Here is a 22,566-nt window from a genome sequence, read left to right on the forward strand (position 1 = left end):
ATAGCAACCTCCTTAAGAGCCATCATTTAAGAACTGAGTTCAATGTAAAATTGCAAGAGTTAGATTCAATGGATTGAGTAATATGATTATTTGTCTCTTCACATTTGTCTAATCAATCATAAATAGCAATCTCCTTAAGAGTTGTCCTTCAAGATAAACTTTAATGGAGCAATTTTTAAAGAACAAAGCGGAAGTGGGAATTTTGATTCAAGATAATAACAAGTCTTGCAATGAGTTGCAAAGGGTGAGCAATTCAAATTCGGAGGAGGCAAAACTAGCAGCGATTGTCCAAGCTATTAATTTTGCAATTGAGATAGGTGTAAAAAATATCATTTTAGAGGGAGACTTAGCATATGTTATTGACAAGTTTCAATCCAACGAGAAAGATAATTCATGGTTGGGAGCTATGGTAGAGGTAGCGATATTAAAAATAAATATTCTGCATGGTCATAAAGATAATTCTATATAGAAAAAATATAGCTTTTTATAAAATATTTTAAAATAAATTTATATTGTACCCATGTATTGCACGGGACATTAGCTAGCTAGTTTATTTAATGGCACTTTTTTTGTAGTGAAGCGAAATTTTAGTTACGTTTTGTCGCAAGCAAAATTATGTGTATGGCCAGTAAATGAAACAAGAAAGCAGCTAGCTTTCAAGCTTAACAATGGTCAACATAAGATGCAGAGTTAGCATGAATTTGGTGAGCTGATCATTAGTATCCATTCTGTGGACCCATGATTTAACATTCTCTATGTCTAATTATAGCTCTTTGCCATAGCTGAGAAAGCAAGGAAAAGCATCATTGATATATCAGAAAATTTCCATCCAGCATTCTCAAGCATTTGATAGGCTTAGATGGTGCTCAAAGAATGGCTTAGAGGGACTGCTTTGCTTATTCCAATGACGCCAAATGACTCGAGTGTCATATTCAATGGAGAGGCATTATTCATCTTTACCCACTATTAATTATTGGCTAACAGATGCACAAGTGGTAAAACTTGACTTAAAAGTGAAAGCAAATCTTGTACTTATTATTTGTTTTCATCTTCTTCTTTTTTTTTTTTTAGTATCATTTCTGTTTTGTTTTTTTTTTAATAGTCACCAACAAACAGAGAAAGAGAGTGTTCTTTGATGTGACAAGTCAGTAATAATAGGATTTATTTTGTTTTCTCCTTCACTTTTTTTTTTAATAACAATTACCAACAAACACAGAAAGAGAGTGTTTTTTGATGTGACAAGTCAATAATAGTGGGATTTATAGATTTGATTTTTTTTTTTATGAAAATGTCACTGTTTTCATTTTTAAGAAAATGAAAACACCAAAAAGTTGTATTCAATTTTTGCATTCAAATCTTATTTTTTTGAATACTAGAAATGAAAACTAAATACAAATACAAAACCAAACAAATTTTTTAGTGGTGGGTCCTACAAAAACTGAGAGTGAATACAAAATATACCCTTTTTTTCCTCAAACCATACAGGCCCTTGTGTTTTTATATTTGGATGAAATGGTAACCATGTGCCTATGTTTTATCATTTTTAGCTCCTCAAAAGGTTTTCTTAGCAACCTAGTTTCAGATTCGACGACAGGCCCACCTCCAACCATCATTGTCTAAACATGTTCGGCCATACTTTCGGCCAATCTAAGGTCACAATTGAATTATAAAAAGAAAATGACATTAGGATACATACGTGTTGTCTGAAACAAGTACTTTACCATCACATAATCTCGACCATAAGATTTTGTCCAAGAATTTAGAGGATACACCTTATTCTCTGGTATGGGAAGGTAAGGCATTTTGGTTTCGATTCCAGAAACAAATTAAGAAGGTATAACTTTCTTGCTCCATATGCCATCTGGGCACTTTCAAAATACAAAGTTCCAACCCCGCACTACTTATGTAACCAGTTCAAGAAAGGAATCTATACACTACTCACTAATTTCATTCTTTCCTTTCGGTTGTACCTAATGTACAAAACTCTCACTATTGCAGGAGTTTGGAGAGAGGTCATAGTAGGTTGCCCTACCCTCAAATTTATTTTGAAGAGACTAATTTTTGGATACGTACTTGCAACCCGTTGATTATGGTGAAAGGCGCTTGTTATCACACCAGAACCCAAACTCTTAAACTAGAAAGCTAGAAGGAGGGATTGAACCTCCGACCTTGTGGTTAACAGCCACACGCTCTAGCCAACTGAGCTATTCCAGCTGTTCAAGTAGGGGTTCCATAAAAGAATCAAGAGAAATGCCAATAATAACCTATTTGAGCAACTGTGACCATCTGTGTGTTGATTAGGTGCTGCTTGAAGCCCACTGCTCTAATGCAGTATTATGCACAGGGTGGAACATCACTTGGAATGCATGGTGCAATCAACGTTAAAATGGTTGGCTATCATTTCTCAAGCAGTTAATAATCGAAAATTAATAGTCCAACCTTCCTTTCCACAAGGATAAATACAGAATAATAAAAAGCTCATAACACGACACAGTAAATGAAACCAAAAGTAATCTGCACTACACAACTGCAATTCTAATCTCCATTGGTTAACAAAAAGAACGCATCATTCACAAATTGTCCATCACTTAGTCATACATGGATCAATCAATAAACTCTTCATTACAATGAGAAACCATCACAAGAGCCTAGTAAGTGATGGCCAAATATGGACATGTATCATTTTGATATTTTTAGCACAGGGTTAGGAGATATAGTAAAAAAAATGTCAAAAATAAAAGCAGGAACAGTCTAGTGTTGCAATGGGGTGGCCTGCCCAACAAACATGTGATCAACTGAGGGGGTGGGCTCAGTGCTTGATAGATACCGAGTCGCCAGAGCCACATCCCCATTTTCAATAGTTTCCAAAGAAATATCAGTATCATCTGCTGTCCCTGCATTTCCAGTACGCACTGGACGGAGCAGACCCTGCAATCTCAACAGATAGCTCTGGCTGGAAGGTTCTCTTACGTATCTGTTGGTTGTCATAACACTTGCAGATGACCGTTCAGTTTCAGCACGAAGATTAGATAAAGCACTAAGGTCAAGATTAGGGAAAACTGAGCAACGGCACCGAGGACATTTGACATTCAGTCGAAGCCACTCGTCAATGCACTCTACATGGAAATTGTGAGCACAAGGCAGGCCACGAACCTGCGCCAATTTTAGAATAAAATTTGTGTTAAATTGTCCTACTGATAATACCAAATGTCTGTGTATGCATGAGCATGGATGTGATGGCCTGCACCTCCTAATGTAACAGTTCTGCATCTGAGTTTAACTTTTTTCAAAGAATTTGCATGCTTTCTAGGAATAAACATTAAATGAATAGTTTTAGGCCATCCACATTCAAAAGAACCAGACACAAAAGCACAAAGAAACAATAAGAATTTGCACAGGTTAGGAATCAGCACAAAACAATCTGATCCTCTGAATATAAACCTAAAAAGCTACAAATTTTTTTTTGTCACATTATCACTTCATATGGCCCCACATACAGCCAAATGGCGAAAAAAAGCCCAACAATCAATCCCATATAATTTGAATAAGAAATGATTAGCATTAATATATACATTTTGCTTTGAGTAGTGCTCTTTTCAGAGGGTTTCTTTCACAATGCATTCATGATGTATCATCCCTACGATTGAATTTTAAAATCAGGAACAAATTTGGCAACTGTGATAGGTTATAGATGATTATATTGTGAATAGAATGTGAAAGAGACCTCATGAAAACAGCATACTTATCGAGAGAGAGAGAGAGAGAAACAATTACCTCATTTCCCACATGGAACTCTTCTAAGCAAATGGGACATTCACTACAATCTGTTGGAACAGCCTTTAGCCTGAACTTAGGAAGTTCCTGAATGAGTGCTTCCACTGCTTCTCTCTGTGAACCACCAAAAAATAAAAAATCCTAGCCTTCAGGATTCAGAACAGGATGATATTAGGATCAAAGTTGATTAATGCAATATGATTTTCCCAATGAAGAGATAATTGGAAGTATCACGAGGGCATAATAACTAATACATCCAGTATAATGATTTCATAATTTCTGATCAGCCCTTTTTCAATGTCAGTCTAAGCCTTGAGTTCATCTAAAAAGCTATCAGGGGCTTCAAAAGTTTTAACATAATATTATCTAGGAAATATGAAATAGAAGGGCACCAAGTAAGAAGACAAAGACTAATGGCAATGAGTAAACTCTAAACCCAATCAATGTTTACCTGAGCTGGAGTCAAGTAAAGTCCAGGATGGTATGCAGCAGCATCTTGGCCCATGCTTCTTGTTTCCTGACCAGCAGCTTCAAATGCCCAATCTGGTACACGGATCATGTCAACCACAACCTAGGACATGGAGGGAAATACTTCTCATAGTTGCTCAGTCTTATTCAAGGGCCCATGATACATAAGTAACATACAAATAAATACAATTTGCATTGGAACTGACATCATCAGTCAAGCATGTTCTATAGGTTATTAGGTTTAAAGAAATTCTACAAAACTTTCATTCATATGTGTTCATAACAAGAAGCTGGCATGTCATATAAGTTGCATTACATTGTACTAAACTCATTTTTCATATGTAAATTTAAACACAGGTTTTTAAGGGAAATATTAGCATTAGGCGTAGAATAGTGGCGATACATCATCCCACAGATAAACAATCTATACTTAAAAAAAAAATTGGTCTCTAAATAGCTCCTTGACTACAGTTAAAACATTCTATTCTTTTACTAAGTTTAAACGGAAAAGGCATGAAAAGTCATATGCTTCCATGAGGCATATAGGTAACTGACAGCAAAAATCCTCACAAAAAATTATTAATACTGTCAATATTGCTGCAAGCACTTCAGAGTTCAGGATGTAAGTAATTTGAGAGCTTACCCCATATTCAGATAAAGGAATCCCTTGTTGAGCGCGTAGTAAGTGTGCCTGTCTTCTTGTCAACCACTACAAAGGAGGTGTTCAATAAACAAGGATCAGAACAGCACAAGCTAAAAATAGGAAACGTCAAGAAGCTATATTGCCAAATAGGGTGGGCAACAGGCCAGACAAGATGGGAGAAGTAAAATATGAAAAATGAAACAGAAAAGAAAGATCTCACTCATGATATAGGGCCAAATCATTGTTAAATCCAAAAAATGCAAAGGGACAAAGAGCACCACTAACCTTCCCCAAGGACATGCAAGCAATGCAAAAAAGCCCACAGTAGCTAAAAAGCAACCAAATGAGGAAACCCCATTTCTGACCATCTTCAGGCAGCTGCAAGCATTTGGTGCATTAGCCCCATAGACTAGCCATTGTCAAATGATGTTGCCTCTGATAATAAAGGAACACCAATAGCATGAAAAACTTACACAATCTTTTGCACGTCTGAACCAGAGGGTACCAATTACAGTCCAAGCCCAAAGGAATGGATACAGTAGTAGAGACAGAATCGAAAGCACCACTACTCTTCCACAGAAACGAGCATACCTCTGCTGCCGCCCAAAATCCCTAAAAGCACATAAATTTGACGTAGGAAAGGAAAAGATATTACTTGAGGTTTAGCTATATGAAGTGCCACCAAAAAGCTAAAAAAGAAACAAGAATAACAACCATACAGCCACTCCAAAAGAAAACTTAAAAACCACATAAAACAATTCAAGTGATGAGATCGGAGTCAACATGCAAGGAAATGATAGGTTAACTTCTGACTCTAGATTATTAAAATAGTATTGACTAAAACTTCAGTTAAAGGTTGAACCTTATGAACACAATAATAACCCAAAACTAAACTCACAATATTGACAACTGCAGCTAAAGAAAGGATTCATTATAAACCCTACAAGACAGAACTTGTCTTGAGATGATTATTACAACCATGTATGATGAGTTTATACAAATTTTATGCGCATATCAAATCTAAGTTCTTCCACCATTAACAACCTTTAAAAAAAAAACTATTAAACAAATGCAAAAATTGTCCAGGCCTGGCCAGTAAACCTTCAAAGTCACATTCTTCCAAATGGAAAACTGTAAGCAAAAAGATTTAAAGTGAATGCACATATTGCCAATAGACCAGACAAAGTGGCATTCAATTTCATTTGAGTAATCCATGTCATGGGTACCCAAACAAATGAAGTGAAGACTTATATAAGTTCAAAATTCTTTAAATGCTGAAATAATACAACAATGATCCCAAAAGCAGCCTCACTAAAAACACACTCAACTAACATATATATTTGGTTTAGCTTATTTCTAGAGCTCATTTAGCTTTATGTTCAACTTTTTAAAGCCTTTTGCCTACTTTTAGCATATAAACCAATCCAAATACACACTAATTTAACAAACCCCATCAACCATACCAATCATTTCTTTCCCAACCCCATATGTTTTATCCTCCATTAAACTTGTAACATAAGATCTTCATCACAAAATCAACAGTAAAAGAAAGAGAAAAAGGCCTTACAATCCCATTCCGGCCGCAAGTCCATTATCTACGAACATCAACAGGCGAAAAACAAACACGGTAGTGTAATCAACCTATTAAAAAAAAAAAAAACCCAACAAAGATAACAACACATAGCTCTTATTATAACATCACAAATTGAAAAATTGCATAAAATAGTAAAAAAAAAAAATCAAAAAATAAAAATACCCACCACAATCCATATGTGCAATGGGTATGTACAAGAATGGTACCGCTTCCAATTGATTGCAACAATCACTCTATAACCCATCAATGTTAAAGAAAAAAAGTTGAAGTCTTTATAACATTTTTCTCATGTCATCTTAGTAAACTATAAAGCTACTATTAACTATACTGATAAAAACACAATCAATACTCCATTAAAGGATACACACTCGTCGCCAGCATCGACAAGAAAAACCCATCGTACCTGCAAAAAAAAAAAAGAAACCCACAAATTTTTCACTTCAAATTTTGCAAAACCAATCAATCTCACACTCTCAAACTCACTCACACACACACGCATGTACAGAAAAGTTGGAGCTTGGAACTGACCATTTGAAATCGACGCCTCTCATGGCCATTGGAGCGAGAGTCAGGAAGCGAAATCGGAAAGCTCTAGAGCGATGAAGAAGAAGAAGGCGGAGATTTGGTCATCGGCATTTTGGGGGAGCGAAATCGGGATCGGATCTTCGGTGGAGCGGTTTTGGTCGGGTCGGATCATGAAAGACCCGAAATGCAGAGGTTGAATTTTTTGTGGAGGATTTTTTTTTTTTGGGTTCAGATTTCGGAGTGCACGAAGCACCGTACACTGAGAAAGAAAGCGTGAAAAAATAAAACCGTGCGAGTGTGAGTGAGGGTAGTACTGTGAGGGAGAGAGAGACAGAGAGAGGGACTTGATAGTTATAAATGGGACGGAACGTTGACGGGGACGTTAATTCACGGTGTTAGCTGAGTATTATTCTACTCCTTTGTAAAGTGTACCTTTTTCTTTTCTTTTTTAATAAAGAGGGCTTTAATCTCTGGTTCCCTTTGATGATAGACTATTTATTATTAAATTAAGATATTAATTAATTTTTAGTGTTAATTTTTAGTATTTAATTATCAAAAATTTTACTAGTTAAATTAACTAGAATTTATTTGTAAAGTATACTTAAAGTCCGTTTAGGAGCAGTTTATTTAACTGAAACTGAAAACTTTTTACTGAAAGTACTGTAAATAAAATTAAAAAATAGTTGAAAACTCATGAATAATACCAAAAAGTACAATGGGCTTTATAAATAGTAATAAAGATAAGTTAAATGGTAACAAATATAAACTAAATAGTAAAAATTAATTAATTTTTGAAACTAATAGCAAATGCAACCTTAGTTTTGCATTGGACATATAAATTTTGAATTATGTTAGAGACACAACTTTTGGTATAATTTTATGTCATCATTTGTTATATGGTGAGTTGTGATTGGTAAGAGTGTGTCCCCATTGATATATCCTTACCAATCATAATTCACTATATGACGAGTTATGGTACAAAATTGTGCCAAAAATTACATCCCTAGCATAATTCATAAACTTTGATTTCGGTTTTAGAAGTTATAGAACAGTTGGCGGCGGTTGAGTTGTGTTGAGTGGACTTCATTTTCTTATTAGTCTTCGTTTAATGTGACACGTCTTAAGAAGTCAATGTCACTCCGTTTGCAATGGGTTTTCTATTACTCCTATCTTTTAGCTGCTTTTTTTTTTTAAAAAAAAATATATTATTTATGACTTGTTTAATTAACCCACTTATTACTGTAAATAGTAATTAATAAAAAAAGTTAAATAAGTGTTTCTGAAAAAAACAAATAAATAAGTTAATTTTTAATGGAGTGCACAATACAAGGGTATCTTAATAAAACTATCAAAGAGATGCTACGTTTACAACAATTTTATAATATTTTTACAACAAATTACAGGTGGTTGGTTGTTATTGGTTCAAATTTGAAACTAACACTAAGATTATTTTTTTACTTCAACAATAACAATTAGTAACAACCTGCCACTTAGAATTTGTTGTAAAAATATTGTAGACATATCATTTCTCAAACTATAAATGTGATGAATTTGGTCTTCTGAAACTATTAAGCATCTAAAACATGAAAAAAGAAAGAGAAAAAAGAGAAAAGAGAGAGTAGAATTTGGTCTTCCGAAACTATTCAAACTAATTATACAAAATCCAAATCCTTAATTTTTTTTTTAAAACTATTCAAACAAATTCTCCAAAAAAAAAAAACTATTCAAACAAGATATTTGAATTTGAATTATTCAAATTCAAAATCAAATGTGTAAATCCTGCTATACAAACCATAGTTAGTAAAATACGATACGTGTATGATATAGAAAATATATGGACGTGTATACTTTGGTCATTTTAAGAAAAATACGTTTCAAAAATTCGGTAGAAAAATACGAGAACGGATAAATAATGGTACGTGTATATTACGTGTATAATACGTTTATATTTTAAAAAAACGCTACAAAAAATACGGAAATATTTGTCAAGTATTTTATTTTATAGATAAATAGTAAATACAATAGTTGTTCTATTATGTTTAATAGAAGATTATAAAGGATTTAATATGAATTTATGAAGTAATCTACTGTAAGTACTAAGCAGGCTTAGGGTTCGTTTGGTATACGTGTTTAAAAACTGAAAATTATTGTTTAAAAATATTTGTGAAAATACGTGTAGGTGAAAAAAATGCTAATAGATTACAAATATTTATATTGTATAATAAATAAATAAATATATATATATATATGTATAATTGATTCAATAGAATGTAAAATTAAATCATAACTATATTATAATAAGGAAGATTCAAGTACAATTGTATAATGGATGAAAGAGATTTAAAACTAATAATAATTAAGCATAAAATATAGATTGCACTTACAGTAACAGTGGTGTTGGATGGCTGGATGCACAGACAAAGCCTTAAAGGCTCAATTGAAATTCTCCTAGTATAGTAGAATGGAGGATAGCTTTTTGTGTATAACCCTCGCAATTAAGTATAATAGGCTATAGCCTATACCTAATTACCTACATGTACACCTTAGGTTTTGGCAGCTTTATTGTTATCAATCAGTGTTATCACTTATCAGTTTATCAGATATATTCATATATTAGTCTATTCAATCTGTTAATGGATTGACATGAGTCTAGGGAAGTAATTATCACTTTATCACTAACCTTTACAGCTTTTATCCTTTAGTTTTGTAATTACTTCGTCTTTTTTATGTTAGTGTTTCAGTCTACGTTTCTTACGTAGGCTGTATATCACGGCAATTAAACTCCCCATTCCAATAAAACGCGTTATTTACCGTAACTTTGGAATGAAAACGTTAAACGGAAGTCATTTTGTTTATCACGTACGCTCGCGAATGTTTCGCGTAATATACGCGTAAAAACTAACTAGTTATTACAAACCTTCCAAAATTTTAGGATATTTGAAGATGAACTATGATATTCATTATTCTAATATCATATTCTCTCTCTGATGGGTATTCGGTTTGGTGGTTTGTTGATGAAGGTACATGTGTGGTTTATCAAGCCGCGTGGGTTTGTAAATTGTAATGGGTGGTTTGCCATTAGAGTACATAAGGCTCACTTTTGTGTCAAAATGAAACCATATGCAGAGGAATTCATTAATTTACAATTCATTATCTTTTTTTTTTTTAGTTGAGATGTTCTGCTTGTGTGGGTGCAACTCCTTTACCATGCAAATAGTTTATGCTGCATTTGTTTCACACGTTTTACTTATTGAAATAAAACGATTACCTTTATTTCAAATTAAACACCCATGGGTCCTCCTTGGGCAACCTAGATTTGTCGGAGGTGATTTAATCAGGGACCATGAGGGGAATTGAGTTAGTGGATTTGGTAGAGCTATCAGTATCACATCGAGTGTGGCGGCTGAGTTATGGGCAGGTGGAGATGGAATTAATCTTTTGTATTGCTCTTGATATACAGGCTGTGGAAATTGAGCTTGATGCTAAGATTATTGTTGATCTCCTTAATGGGTGCGATCTTGCTAACAATTGTAATGCTACTATTGTGGCTGATTGTAGAGAAACTCTAAGAAGAATTCCCTAAGTTAGAATTTTCCACTGCTATAAGGAGGCTAACAAGTGTGTTGATGCGCTTACCTGACGTGGTGTTCATCTCATCAAGCTCAGGATTTTGTTGTGTATTTTGAGCCTCCATCTAATGTGTATTTTCTTCTTAATTTGGACCGTGTTGGTATGCTGTATGCTGTATGTTGTATGGACGCTTGGTTCCTTCTAATGGGGACTAGTTGTTCTCATTTATAATATTATCCCTTTCTACCAAAAATAAAAGAGATTGCTGCCTCATATTTGTTAGTCATGTAAACAAAACAAAAAATAACGGAAAATTGATAAAATGATTAAATTTTTACTTTTGAAGGACCATAATCTAACTTACGTCAAGGACTAAAAGTACAATTTACTCATTATAATTCAATAATTTTTAGTTTAGAGGAGACTGCCTAATGCATCAATAAAAAAAGAGTAAGTTGATCTAAAAAAAATTGAAAGTAGAGAAAAACCAAAGTAAGTAATAAAAATGATATCTCAATTAGGGAAGTAACAAAGTGTATGACCTTAAATAAAATAGAATGAAGAAAAATAAAATATGTGGTTGACTATAACTAATCTATTGGAATTATTAAAATTTTGAAATTAAGACTTTGTTGTGGTTATGGTATTGTACAGCACCATGATACCTATATCCATTTGGGCCTTAGCTCTGACCCAACAACATGGCCCAGGGCCCTAATCTCTTTCTACCCGAAACCCCGATCTAAACCCACACAAACTGCAGGCTCAAGTTTTGTCACTTGATTCTTGCTCGGCGAACCATTACCGAACAATAAAGAAAAGATAACTTCCAAACACTCCATCATTAGTATACCGGGCAGTGCCCAAGGAGGCACCGCTGCCGGGCATGCCTGCTGGAGTAGGAACTAAGTTCCAATGCCATTCTCACCACATTCCACTCCCACCTAACCATCCATTTGCAACTAATGATATTGGACCTCCAATTGCACTAACTATGATAGTAATCATGATCTCTCCACTGATTGAGAGCTATAAATATGAGAAGTTAGAGGAAGAAAGGGGGTTGGAAAAGAGAAAGAGAGAAAACAGAGGGAGAGAGATAGCTTCATTGAGTCTCTGTGCCGAGAACAACCTAAAGTAGGAAATCTAAAACCCACTTTACAAGTAAGTTGTGAGCCCAAGGGAGGTTTGGCCTAATAGCCTCACTATTGGTGCGCATAATTGGCGCCGTCTGTGGAAATCTCCTACCACGCTGTGGTTCTACTAAGGCTCAATCTCGGGAGGATTTCTGATAGACGTTCAGAGAGCGATGCTGCAAGTGGTTCTGTGGGGTCTTCTCGGGGATCTTCTTAGTGAGAGAGGAGGCAAAAAAGACGTGAAGATAGGGACCGCGAACAAGAAGAGGAGCGTTCCAACCTCAGGGAAGGGTCGTACCAAACACAACGGACAATATCGGGCGCCTCGAGGCACAGACGATTTGATGAGAGAGATGAGGAGCTTGAATAGCTACGTAGGTTGGTGAGAGATTTGGAGTTGGAAGCAGGGGGTAGATGCTAGAGAAGGGACCAAGACAACCGAGATAGGAGATCTGGTACAGGGGGAGATGGCCATGGGACGGGGTCCAATTAATATGGTTCCCGTCAACGTTGGGAACGTTCACGTTCACAGGAATCCCACCATTTCCGGGACCGTTCACATTCGCAGGGATCCCGCCATCACTGGGACCATTCACGTTCACGGGAGTATGCAGACCGGGGTTTTGATTCCCTTGAAGAGCGGTGACCCCATAATGCCGCCATGGATGCAATGAGTCGTGCCTTATGCAGAGTTGCTTGGTCGCTATTCTCAGATGATATAGAATGTGCCCAAATGTCGAGCAGATTCACACACCCACCATTCAATATCTACGATGGAAAAACTGACCCGGTTGAGCATGTCAGCCATTACATCCACATGATGTCTTTGCATTCTCACAATGATGCGCTAATGTGCAAGGTGTTTCTCTCGAGCCTCAGCCTGACCGCTCTGAGATGGTTTAACGGGTTGCAGAAGGGTTCCATCCATATTTTCGCTGAGTTGATCCAAGAGTTCGGTGTCCGGTTTGTAACTTGTAGCTGGGTGCCACAACTAGTAAATGCTTTACTGTCGATGAAGATGAGGGTTAGGGAGACTCTTCGTAGTTACGACAGTCGGTATTGTGAGCTTTATAATGAAATAGGTGGGGGCAATGAGAAAATCGCAGCGAGCACCTTCAGAATGGGGTTGCACGAGGATTCTGAGCTACGGGAGTCGTTGACAAAGAAGCCTCCCGAGGATATGAGGCAGCTCATGAGGCGTGTCGAGGAGTATAAGCGCTTGGAGGATGATAGGTTGCAGAGTAAGGGTAAGGCCCCGTTAATAAATCGTCTTCAGCAGAGCTGCTTTTAGCTAAGGCCTTGGAAGGATTTAAAGATACAGGAGCCAGAGTGGCAATTGGGGGAGGTGAACGTAACATTTAAGGAACCACTGCACAGGATTATAGATTGGATCAAGAACGAACCGTACTTCAGGTGGCCGAACAAGATGGGGGGTGATCCCTCTCGGAGAAACCAGAATCTGTACTACACTTATCACAAAGATAAGGGGCATACACCGAGCAGGTATTGAAAGACCATTTAGGGCAGTTAGTAAAAGTAGGACATTTGAAAAGGTTCGTAATGAACCTCGATGACTAGGGCACTGAGTAGGAATGGCAACGGGTCGGGTTCGGGGCGGGTTTTTATATATCCGAACCCGACTTGCGGGTCTACTTCCGTGATCCAAACCCGGCCCGTTTAATAAACGGGTTATTTTTTTTCACCCCGAACCCGCCCCGTCCGGCCCCACGGGCCCCGTCCCGTCATTCCCGTCCCAACATCAGAAACACAAATTACAAACGCACAAATCTCAGATTTATCATTTTCAGACCCAAAATCCCATACACAAACACAAATCCTAACACATTATAAACACAAATCACAAACACAACTTTCATATTTATAATTTTCCCTTTCAAAATCACAAACCTAACACAAATTTCAGATTTATGATTTTCCCCTTCAAAATCACAAACACAAATCCTAACATAAGCACAATCACAGAGATAATAAACACAAACACAAACTCACATGGACGAATTGAACCCAAAAAAAAAAAAAAAAAGAATGACGAACTGAACCCAAAAAAAAAATCAGAGATAATAAACACAAACACAAACTCTCATGGACGAACTGAACCCCAAAAAAAAAAAAAAAAAGAGAAAGAGGTGAAGTGAGGCCGTGAGGCCGTGAGAGTGAAGCTGAGCGAGGCCGTGAGGGGGGCGGCTGAGTGAGGCCGTGGCTGACTGGCAAAGAATCGGTGTGAGATGGGTGAGGAGGATGAGAGGGCTCAGGGCTGTGCGAGATCGGTGAGGACGAAACGGAGAACGATGAGAGATTCAGAGAGCTGGGCTTGACTGCTTGTGGCCGTGTGAGTGAGAGAGCTGAGAGATGAAGAGCAGCGTGTGAGTTAGTGAGCTGAGCTGAGAGATGAAGAGGCAGAGGCGGCATGTGAGACTAGAGGTGTTACAGAGTTTAGAATATATTTATATCTAGGGTAAGGGGTTAAATTTTTTTTTTTATTATATTATATATGTATACGGGTCGGGTCCGGGCCGGGTTTGCATAATACCCGGACCTGACCCGGACCCGTTTCGGGTTTTTTTATTAAAACCCAAACCCGCCCCATTTGCTTCACGGATCGGGTAAAACCCGCCCCATTAGGGTCGGGTCGGACCGGGTACCCGCGGGTCAGGCCTATTTTGCCATCCCTAGTGATTGCATGTTTTGATCTTGCTATAGTTTATTGCTTTACTCCATTGTGCATGATCGCATTGTGCTTGCTCCATATACATTACAAGTTTCTATATACAATAAACTTATTATGTTGTTGTGTTTCAGGAGATACTTGCTCTAATGGTTCAAGAGTTTCACAGATTCTAGAGTTAGGTATGAGTAAGTTTTCCAATTGTTCCCAACTCACGCGTTAAGTCTAGAGTTTGTTTTAGGGTTTTGTCACGGAATAGCCAAAGGGGGAGATTGTAAGGTTGAAATTTATCAACCATCTTGTTGGCTTTATTCCGTGCCAATTTGCTTGTAATTTAGCACTTAGTAACCCTGTATTTAGGTGGGATTATTGTAAGGGTAGTGTGTGAGAAGGTGTGAAGAAAAGCTCAAGTATGTGCAAAGAAGCAGAGCTTCGCGGCTAGGACTCGCGAGTGGCTCGCGGCTACAAACCGCCAAATGCAGGCATGTGAGATGCACAGGGAAGCTGAAGAGTCACGCCAGTTGTCGCACTATAGGACAAAAGTCCCAGGCTGGCCAGGCCATTACGCCGCGACTTGAACTCGTGACTTGGACAAGCCACGAGACCAAGCCACCAATTTACCCTGTTTGGCAAAATCTGTCTCTTCGTATTCCTTTCTCACCACACTATATATAGACCCTTATACCCACGATTTTAAGAGAGCTTCCAAAGAGAATTTTTGTGAGAGAAATCCTAGAGAAAAACAAGATTGCCTCATCTTCAATCTTTACCTTAGAGACTCTACAAATTCCTCTACTCTCTTCCTTTTCATTGTCACATCCTTGAGAGGCCATTGACCAAATCCTTATCTCACCACACCCACGTCTGTGAGAATGTTCATTTGGTGCTAAGGAAAGCAGTTTGGAAGGAATCAATATACATTGGTTGATGCTATGGTATAGTAGCGGAATCCGGGAAGCTAAAAAAGAAATAGGTTCGGCGTAACCTCGTTAGAGCAAGAAGCTTGGAGGGCTTAGGTCCTTGGGTAGATTAGGCGTAGAAGGTATTCTGCTGTTCATGTATCCCAACTATATTCTTTAGTGGATTATTTACCGTTTGGAGGGCAGCGGAGAGGTTTTACGCCGAGGGCTTCAATTTCCTCTTCGATAATACGTCGCGTTGTTGTCTGTGTGTTTGCATCTTTCTTCCTTTATCTTTGCCTTATATTTATTGTTGTAGATGTGTTTATATTTGGCTTAGATTAGTTATCAATTCTGTGATTGGCTTATGTTCATATTCCGCACATTAATTGTTTGATTATAAGTCTGAATTGATATTTTATATTTGGGGTCCAAACGTTCAAGGGTGTTTTATACACATTTTGAACTTTCATAGATTCATCTAAGCTGCATAAACATGTATAAGAAATGTTATTGATCAGTGAAGCATAGGGATCTCTTATAATTTGAGTCAATTTTATCTCTAAACCTTTGTGCACTGCAATTAGAGGCATTGATATTTAATGTTAAGTATAAATAAATAATAAATAAAAATAGTTCAAGAGATTTGAAGCTCAACTAAAACCTCTTAGCGTTTTTAACTGAGACATTCACAGTTCAAATCCTCTCTCTTTTGTTGTAATTATTAAATTTATCAATGAACAACGTGGTATTTATTTTTGTTGATCATTATTAAGTACACATTAACTAATTGAACAAATACATTAATGAAATGACCAAACATATGTCATTGCCGATCACCTTGACCTTATTAAAAAATTTATGACAAAGAGTGCTCCAATCGCTTAGCTCTTTTAGCTAGACAGAGTACTAAAGGGCAAGAAATTAATTTGATTCATCATCTCTTACATACTACTCCACGGCCGTTCATCCCGCTAGAGCAATTTAGATTTCCAAACTCCAAATTTTCCAAAGAACTACCTTCCGTGAACTGACCAGTAAATCTTGCTACAGCACAATCAGTGGCAAAGAGGCTTGAGGATGAGAATTCTTTGTCACCACCCAAAACAGGCATGACCACTCCCATCTTCACCTTACTCACATAGTTGCTCGCATAAGTTTGGCCCAAAACACCATTAACTTGGCCGCTCAATGCATAAAACTTGAAGCTCAAGTCCAGATGAGCAAAGCAATCCTCTTGTGTAATCCCATAATTATGAACACGTGAATCTTTCTCAGTTATAGGCACTACCGTTGCTTTTATCTTGAAATTCCCTTCAACCTCAACTTCTACTGAGTTAGTGTCATGAAGCCTTGTGATTGTAACACTTGGCGATGTCATGGACTCCCATTTGGTGCCTTCACCATCAAGCAAGTGTATGGGTTCACCATTGAAACCTAGGGAAAGGCGGTCATTGGAGTCATCCCAAATTGATGTATTCTTTGCGCCAATGAAGAGATTGTGGGTGTCAAAGAGGATTCCTAGAGACTGGACCCAGGTGAAGTCCCTCTTCATGTTTTGGTTTCTTTTTCCAATGAAGTGAGCGTTGATATGGAGGTTGGAATCAGAAACTATGCAGAAGTCTTGGCCCTTCTTGCCATGGAAGTAAAAGTTGATTCCATCTCCACCAACGAATCGTGGATCTTGGCACACAGCACCGGGTCGGTTGCAATCTGATCAAATTTGCATGAGCAAATGTTATCATAAATTTACTCACCTCATGTGACATATTTTCAACACATAGACTCTTAGCACATATGCACACTTTGTTTATACGCATAGGCCATTATAGAATCCAGGTGAAATGATAAAAATTGCACCAATCATTGCATGAATGCCAATTCAACTCAAAAAATAATGTATTAAAGTTACAATCAATTTTAATACAAAAAATTTACAAATTGTGATAATAAATATGATTAAAATCATCTCAATAATATAACAAATAATTGTCTAAATTACTTTTTATATGATATCGGTAGTGCATTATCATACTTATATAATAAAATGTATAATATATCTACCATCACTATATCTATAATTTAAAAATAAAAATAATAATAACATAAAATAAAATAAGAGGTTTTTGAGTTTACAATAACTTCCTATAAAATAAGTTTTTGAAAATACATATTTTTAGACATAATTATTTTAATATATATAAATATATTTTTTTTAATTCAATTTTAGAGAAATATATAGTGTTAAACTACGCAAAGATAAGACACTATTCCTAAACGAATAATTATAAGGAATGACTTATTCAAAACCGGAAAAAGACTTTGAGATTGAATCATATGTATCATTACTCGTTAATTTAAGTCTTATATAAAGAGCGAAAGTGTAAGGACAAACTTACTGCAAACGGGACTGCAGGTGACGCAGTCAACCTCACATTGCTCGAGGCACCCACTAGGACAACTATGCTCCACGGCATAGCAGTGAGGGTAATTCTTATTCATGCATCTAACTTTCTTTCCATCGGAACTTGAAGCTGGGGGAGGTGGAGGGGGATGTGAAGAAGGGGGAGTGGGTGTTGTAAATGGAGGTGGAGGGGTGGAAGGATAAATAGTCGTAGGAGGTGGTGGAGGTGGTGAAGAATGAATGGTAGAAGGTGGCGGTGGAGGTGGTGAAGAATAAATGGTAGAAGGTGGTGGAGGGGGTGAAGAATAAATGGTAGGTGTGGGAGGGGGAGGAGAGGGTGAAGGATAAGTTCTAGGAGGTGGAGGAGGTGATTGCTTCCTAGGCTTTGGTGGTGATGGTGATGCTGTACAAACAGGTTGGCATGAAACACAATCAACCACACAAGTACGAGGGCAAGTTGTAGGACAATATTTGTCTACATGGTAACAAGTAGGGTACTTTTTGTCTTTGCATTTCACTTTCTTCGGTTTTGGTGGTCCTGCCTCTGCCACCATCACCGTGAAGAGGAGGAGCAAACACACAGTCAGGCATGCTATAGATTGAGCCATTTGATGATGAAATGAAAGAATATTGTTCAAATGACTGTGGATATAGGTTCCCTATACTCCTCCTTTTATATTGACTTCGAAAGGTGGATTGGTTAGCTTGTGTAAGCCTCAAATTTTGCATGGGCTTCACTTCACGCTTGCTTTTTTACGTGGAGTGCTCTTTACTTTTTAATTCCAATTGGGGCTATCACATGCCCCATCAAAAATTAAAAAGTCAACCTCTAATTAAGTCTTGATTAATTTGTACATCAAAACTGATTCCTAGCTAGCGTTTTCGAGTTTTTGTTAAAATTAACGATATTTGATCAAATGTATGCATGCCATTATTTTGGATAACAATGTAAGCTTTCTTCTTCGCTCCTACTCCAATCAATTCTTTCTTGTATGTAGGCCTTGTGTATGTCATTTCTACTAGTAGTACTAGTATGACCGTAGGAATCTTGTTTGGATTTTTGAGTTTATGAAATTGTGGAACATGAGTGGCGCGCTAATTACCAATATAGTGATAACCACGTTTAAACTAGATAGTTGCATTTGGAAAAAAGAAAATGGAAACTCTACTCTAAAGAAATTAGGAATCTCATCTTAGGAGAAAAAAAAAAAAAAAAAAAAAAAAAAAAACCTCCAAAGAAATCTTAGTAGCATTCTTAAAGCCCTTCCTTTCGGCATTTAAATAGGCACTACCTTTACATCTGTAATGGACTTGCGAAAAGTCTAGTAGGCAATCCATGCAGGATTGTATTCTTTAATTGCTTTCAGGATAAATGATATAAAAGAGAGAGAGAGAGAGAGAGAGGACAAAACAATTAACTGTACTGTTTTTTACATAAATGAGTTTTTTTAAAGTATATATAAATAAGTTTAGAGTCATTTGACCTAAAAGAGAAAGGAAATTCCTAACTAATAAACTCCAAGTACTTGCAATGTACTTTTGGTCCATGTAATTTAGATAACCATATATTCAATTAGATGTCTATTCTAAGCCTTTCAAAATTTATATGTCAACAAAGATTAATTGGAATTCAATGGTCACAATGATGCGACATACTTTCTTTTAATTTTTTTAAGGAAAAAAAAATCTCGTTAAACATAAGCAAGTTAAACTATTTTTAGTTTTTATATATGAGTACTTTTTTGGGTTTATTCTCTTGGCAAGATATACAGGGATATGAACTTTTCTCTTTTAGAGCTTCAACTCCCAAATAATTGGAAGATAAAATAAAAAACTTGACTTATGTCCAATGCTTCAATACACTAATTAGACCCATCAAGATGATAAAATATAACTTGTCCAAAAATATGTTATGAAAAATACTTTTAAGTTAATCTTCCATATGGATATCAAATGACTCAAAAATAAATTCACTAAATTTTGGATATCATATTCCAATAAGATGATATTGACTCATTAAAAAAGAAAGGGTAAATTGCAAATTACAACTGAAGTTTTTGGATGATTGGATTTTACACCCCAAAGTTTCAAAAACTTGATTTTACATCTTGAAATTTGGTTCCGTTAGCAATTCATATCTCACGATTAGTTTTTGTTGTTAAATGGCACATCATCATACTGATGTGTATTATTTTTGCCAAATCAACCCAAAAATTACGTCGTTTCAATGATGGCCAAGTGAAGAGCTGGCACAATCAAAATTGTGTCGTTTCAGGCCTAAACTTAAAACACAAACCTCTAGCTTAAATGACACCCAAACTCTAAAATCAAAAACAAAAACCATAAATCCAGGCGACGACTCAACTCAACTCAGCTCATGAACCCAACGACGGCCAACAAGTACAAATCTAGCAACAATAACCCTAAGAACTCACAGACCATTGCAAACACCACCAATCACTACAAAAAATTTTAGCATCAAAATCACAAACCCCACACCCTTTCACTGAAAACCTAGGCCTGTTGCATCCCTCTTCAAGAACCAAACCCAATCACAATAAAGCCCACCAGCTATAATCTCCAGCAAAAGCCACCTTCAAGTACCAAATCCACTCACACCACCTTGAAACAACAAGCCCCACTGAACCAATCAACAGAGAAACCCACCTTTAGACACTAAACCCACTCGCACCACCTTAATTCAACAACCAAACAACTACAAATTCAGCAAAAATAACCTTAATAAAAAGCAAGAAAGAGAGAGAAAGAGAGCTGGAAAGAAATGAAGGAGAACTAATGGTTTTATCATTGCTGTGGCCGTCATCGCTGCCACCTAGGTTCATGAGGCGAGCCAAGGGGTTTGGGTTAGGAAGGTCTCGTGGGGTTTGGGTTAGAGAGGTTTTGAACATATTGTGGGATTCATGGTTTCTATTTTTGATTTTAGAGTTTAGGTGTCATTTAAGCTAGAGGTTTGTGTTTTAAGTTTAGGCCTAAAATGACATAATTTTGATTGTGCCAACTCTTTACTTAGCCATCACTGAAACAACATAGTTTTAGGGCTAATTTGGCAAAAATAAAATACATCAATATGGTGATATGTCACTTAACAACAAAAACTAACCTTAGGGGGTGAATTGCTAACGAAACCAAACTTCATGATGTAAAATCAAGTTTCTAGAACTTTGGAGTTTAAAATCCAATCAACCTCAAACTTCAAAGGTGTAATTTGCCAAAAAAAAAAAAAAAGACTAATTGGAAAAATAAAAACCTTAAAGACTTTATTCTTAATTGTATACTCAAATCACAAGAACTTAAAGTTTTTTGTAATTATAAAACCAAAAAGTCACATAATCAGTGGATAATTAAAAACTATAAATATATATTGATAAACCATAGGCATTATGTTTGGTCAATGCTAATTCTCTTGAAATTACCATTAGCATGTACCCATGTCCATCTGGAACTGGTACCTTAAAATCACCCGATGTGATTTTTGCCTTGTGAGGTTTTCCCCATTTGTTAGCAAATCACCGTGTCTTATTTATTTTCCACTACACTTAGTATTTTTGGTTATTTATTAGTGCCTTCACAATTTACATGCAAGTAAACCTAATTAATCAACTTGGGTAATTGAATTAATTAACCAAAGTCAAGCTATCTTAACCCAATAGCTAAAATATGTAATTATAATATTGAAGGAAAATGACTTTTCTATCTTTTAATTTTTTTTTATTTAAAAAATCAATCAATGTGACAAAAAAAAAAAAACCAACCCTACCAACCCAAACTCATTTGGTTCAGTTACTTTAATAATAATGGGTCAGTTGAATTAATGGTTTCAAATTTGATGATGTTGGATGTTGGTTTAGATTGAAAGTACCATTTAAACCGACCCGTTCCACATCCATAATATTCTTTTTATATCAATATAATTCTTTCAAGTAATGTTAGTATCACCGATGTGGGGCCCGTGGGCCTGATAGCCTCGGCCCATCGAATAGTAGGCCCAAGGACAGCGCCGAGGAGGACTGACCAGCCAAGGCTAAGTCAAGCAAGACCTCTGTTGTGACCCACGCCGAGGACCTGTTCGTCCTCGGCATTCTAAGGATAACTTTCGAGAGGGGACAAACTCAGAGCAAGCTGTCACATTCGCACTTAATGCATTCACCTAACCCCTCTGGCCGCATTAATGGGGATATAACCCCTTGGCAGGGCAACGTTGATCAGAGTGAACCACTTGAGTACTGATAAGGCCTCTGATGGGACGGACGGCCAGAAGAAAGGCAAATGGATGATCAACAGATGGAATAAGGAGATAGGCAGATGGAAACTATATAAGAAAAGCAAGTAAAGTAAGGAAAGGGGGGGGGAAAAGAAAGAAGAAAAGGGTCTCCTCGGCCATGGGCCGAGGAGCATCCCCTCATTTGTAAAGAAACTCTTAGTATTTTTTTTATAAAGGAAGTTCATGCATGGTGATCGACGGCCAGCACCTAAACCTTTAACCCACTCTCTATAAATTTATTGTTTGGGCTTGTTGGGCTGAAAACCCATCAAAACTCAGGGTCAATCCAAACTGAGTCCCTACAATTGGCGCCGTCTGTGGGAAGGATTAGGGTGCTGGCTGGCATACCAGGCGAGTGTTCCGAGTATTCGTTTTACAGTAGGTTGAAAAAAAAAAAAAACAACAAAAAAAAAATATAGAAGATTTGACTGTAGAAAAAAAAAAAGAAAAAAGAAAAGAAAGATCTTGATTTTATTATTTCATGAATAGAAAAAGTACAAGTTACAATCAGAGGCTCAGGCAGGTGTGTTTTACATACAAATTTACAAGCTAATACCACCAGCTATTCCTACAATCAGAGGCCCA

The 22,566-nt window shown here is 36.7% G+C and overlaps 3 protein-coding genes and 1 non-coding gene across 4 annotated transcripts; 1 reads left to right on the forward strand and 3 right to left on the reverse strand.

Moving 5' to 3' along the window:
* Window positions 1-2,140: 2,140 nt before the first annotated feature.
* TRNAN-GUU (transfer RNA asparagine (anticodon GUU)) lies at window positions 2,141-2,214 on the reverse strand. The gene has a single exon. It is a non-coding gene; the product is annotated as a tRNA-Asn (tRNA).
* A 314-nt stretch (window positions 2,215-2,528) lies between these two features.
* On the reverse strand, window positions 2,529-7,326 carry LOC112040934 (E3 ubiquitin-protein ligase SIS3). The gene is made up of 10 exons (XM_024073860.2): window positions 7,008-7,326; window positions 6,844-6,882; window positions 6,646-6,712; window positions 6,453-6,526; window positions 5,359-5,497; window positions 5,171-5,263; window positions 4,886-4,951; window positions 4,226-4,345; window positions 3,775-3,888; window positions 2,529-3,153 (listed from the first exon to the last, which is right to left on the reverse strand). Exons 1-10 carry the CDS (start codon window positions 7,034-7,036, stop codon window positions 2,752-2,754), a joined length of 1,143 nt encoding a protein of 380 aa, XP_023929628.1. The 5' UTR covers window positions 7,037-7,326; the 3' UTR covers window positions 2,529-2,751.
* A 5,045-nt stretch (window positions 7,327-12,371) lies between these two features.
* Window positions 12,372-13,001, forward strand: LOC112040929 (uncharacterized). Its single transcript, XM_024073856.1, has one exon. The coding sequence runs from the start codon at window positions 12,372-12,374 to the stop codon at window positions 12,999-13,001; it is 630 nt and encodes a 209-aa protein (XP_023929624.1).
* A 2,989-nt stretch (window positions 13,002-15,990) lies between these two features.
* LOC111983104 (uncharacterized) lies at window positions 15,991-18,343 on the reverse strand. The gene is made up of 2 exons (XM_065777640.1): window positions 17,695-18,343; window positions 15,991-17,008 (listed from the first exon to the last, which is right to left on the reverse strand). The coding sequence occupies exons 1-2, from the start codon at window positions 18,305-18,307 to the stop codon at window positions 16,233-16,235; spliced, it is 1,389 nt and encodes a 462-aa protein (XP_065633712.1). The 5' UTR covers window positions 18,308-18,343; the 3' UTR covers window positions 15,991-16,232.
* Window positions 18,344-22,566: the final 4,223 nt, after the last annotated feature.

The sequence above is a fragment of the Quercus suber genome, unplaced genomic scaffold, assembly GCF_002906115.3.
Source record: "Quercus suber isolate HL8 unplaced genomic scaffold, Cork oak 2.0 scaffold_161, whole genome shotgun sequence".
Taxonomy (NCBI): domain Eukaryota; kingdom Viridiplantae; phylum Streptophyta; class Magnoliopsida; order Fagales; family Fagaceae; genus Quercus; species Quercus suber.

Bases quoted from the DNA above. Each gene is read 5' to 3' on its own strand.
- LOC112040934 (XM_024073860.2), bottom strand. From the start codon at position 7,036: ATGGCCATGAGAGGCGTCGATTTCAAATG. The intron at 6,527-6,645 runs GTGGGTATTTTT...TTTTTTTAATAG, and splicing joins CATTGCACATATGGATTGTG to GTTGATTACACTACCGTGTT. The intron at 5,264-5,358 runs GTAAGTTTTTCA...AAATGCTTGCAG, and splicing joins TCAGACGTGCAAAAGATTGT to CTGCCTGAAGATGGTCAGAA.
- LOC111983104 (XM_065777640.1), bottom strand. From the start codon at position 18,307: ATGGCTCAATCTATAGCATGCCTGACTGTGTGTTTGCTCCTCCTCTTC. The intron at 17,009-17,694 runs GTAAGTTTGTCC...AAATTTGATCAG, and splicing joins CACCTGCAGTCCCGTTTGCA to ATTGCAACCGACCCGGTGCT.
- LOC112040929 (XM_024073856.1), top strand. From the start codon at position 12,372: ATGGATGCAATGAGTCGTGCCTTATGCAGAGTTGCTTGGTCGCTATTC.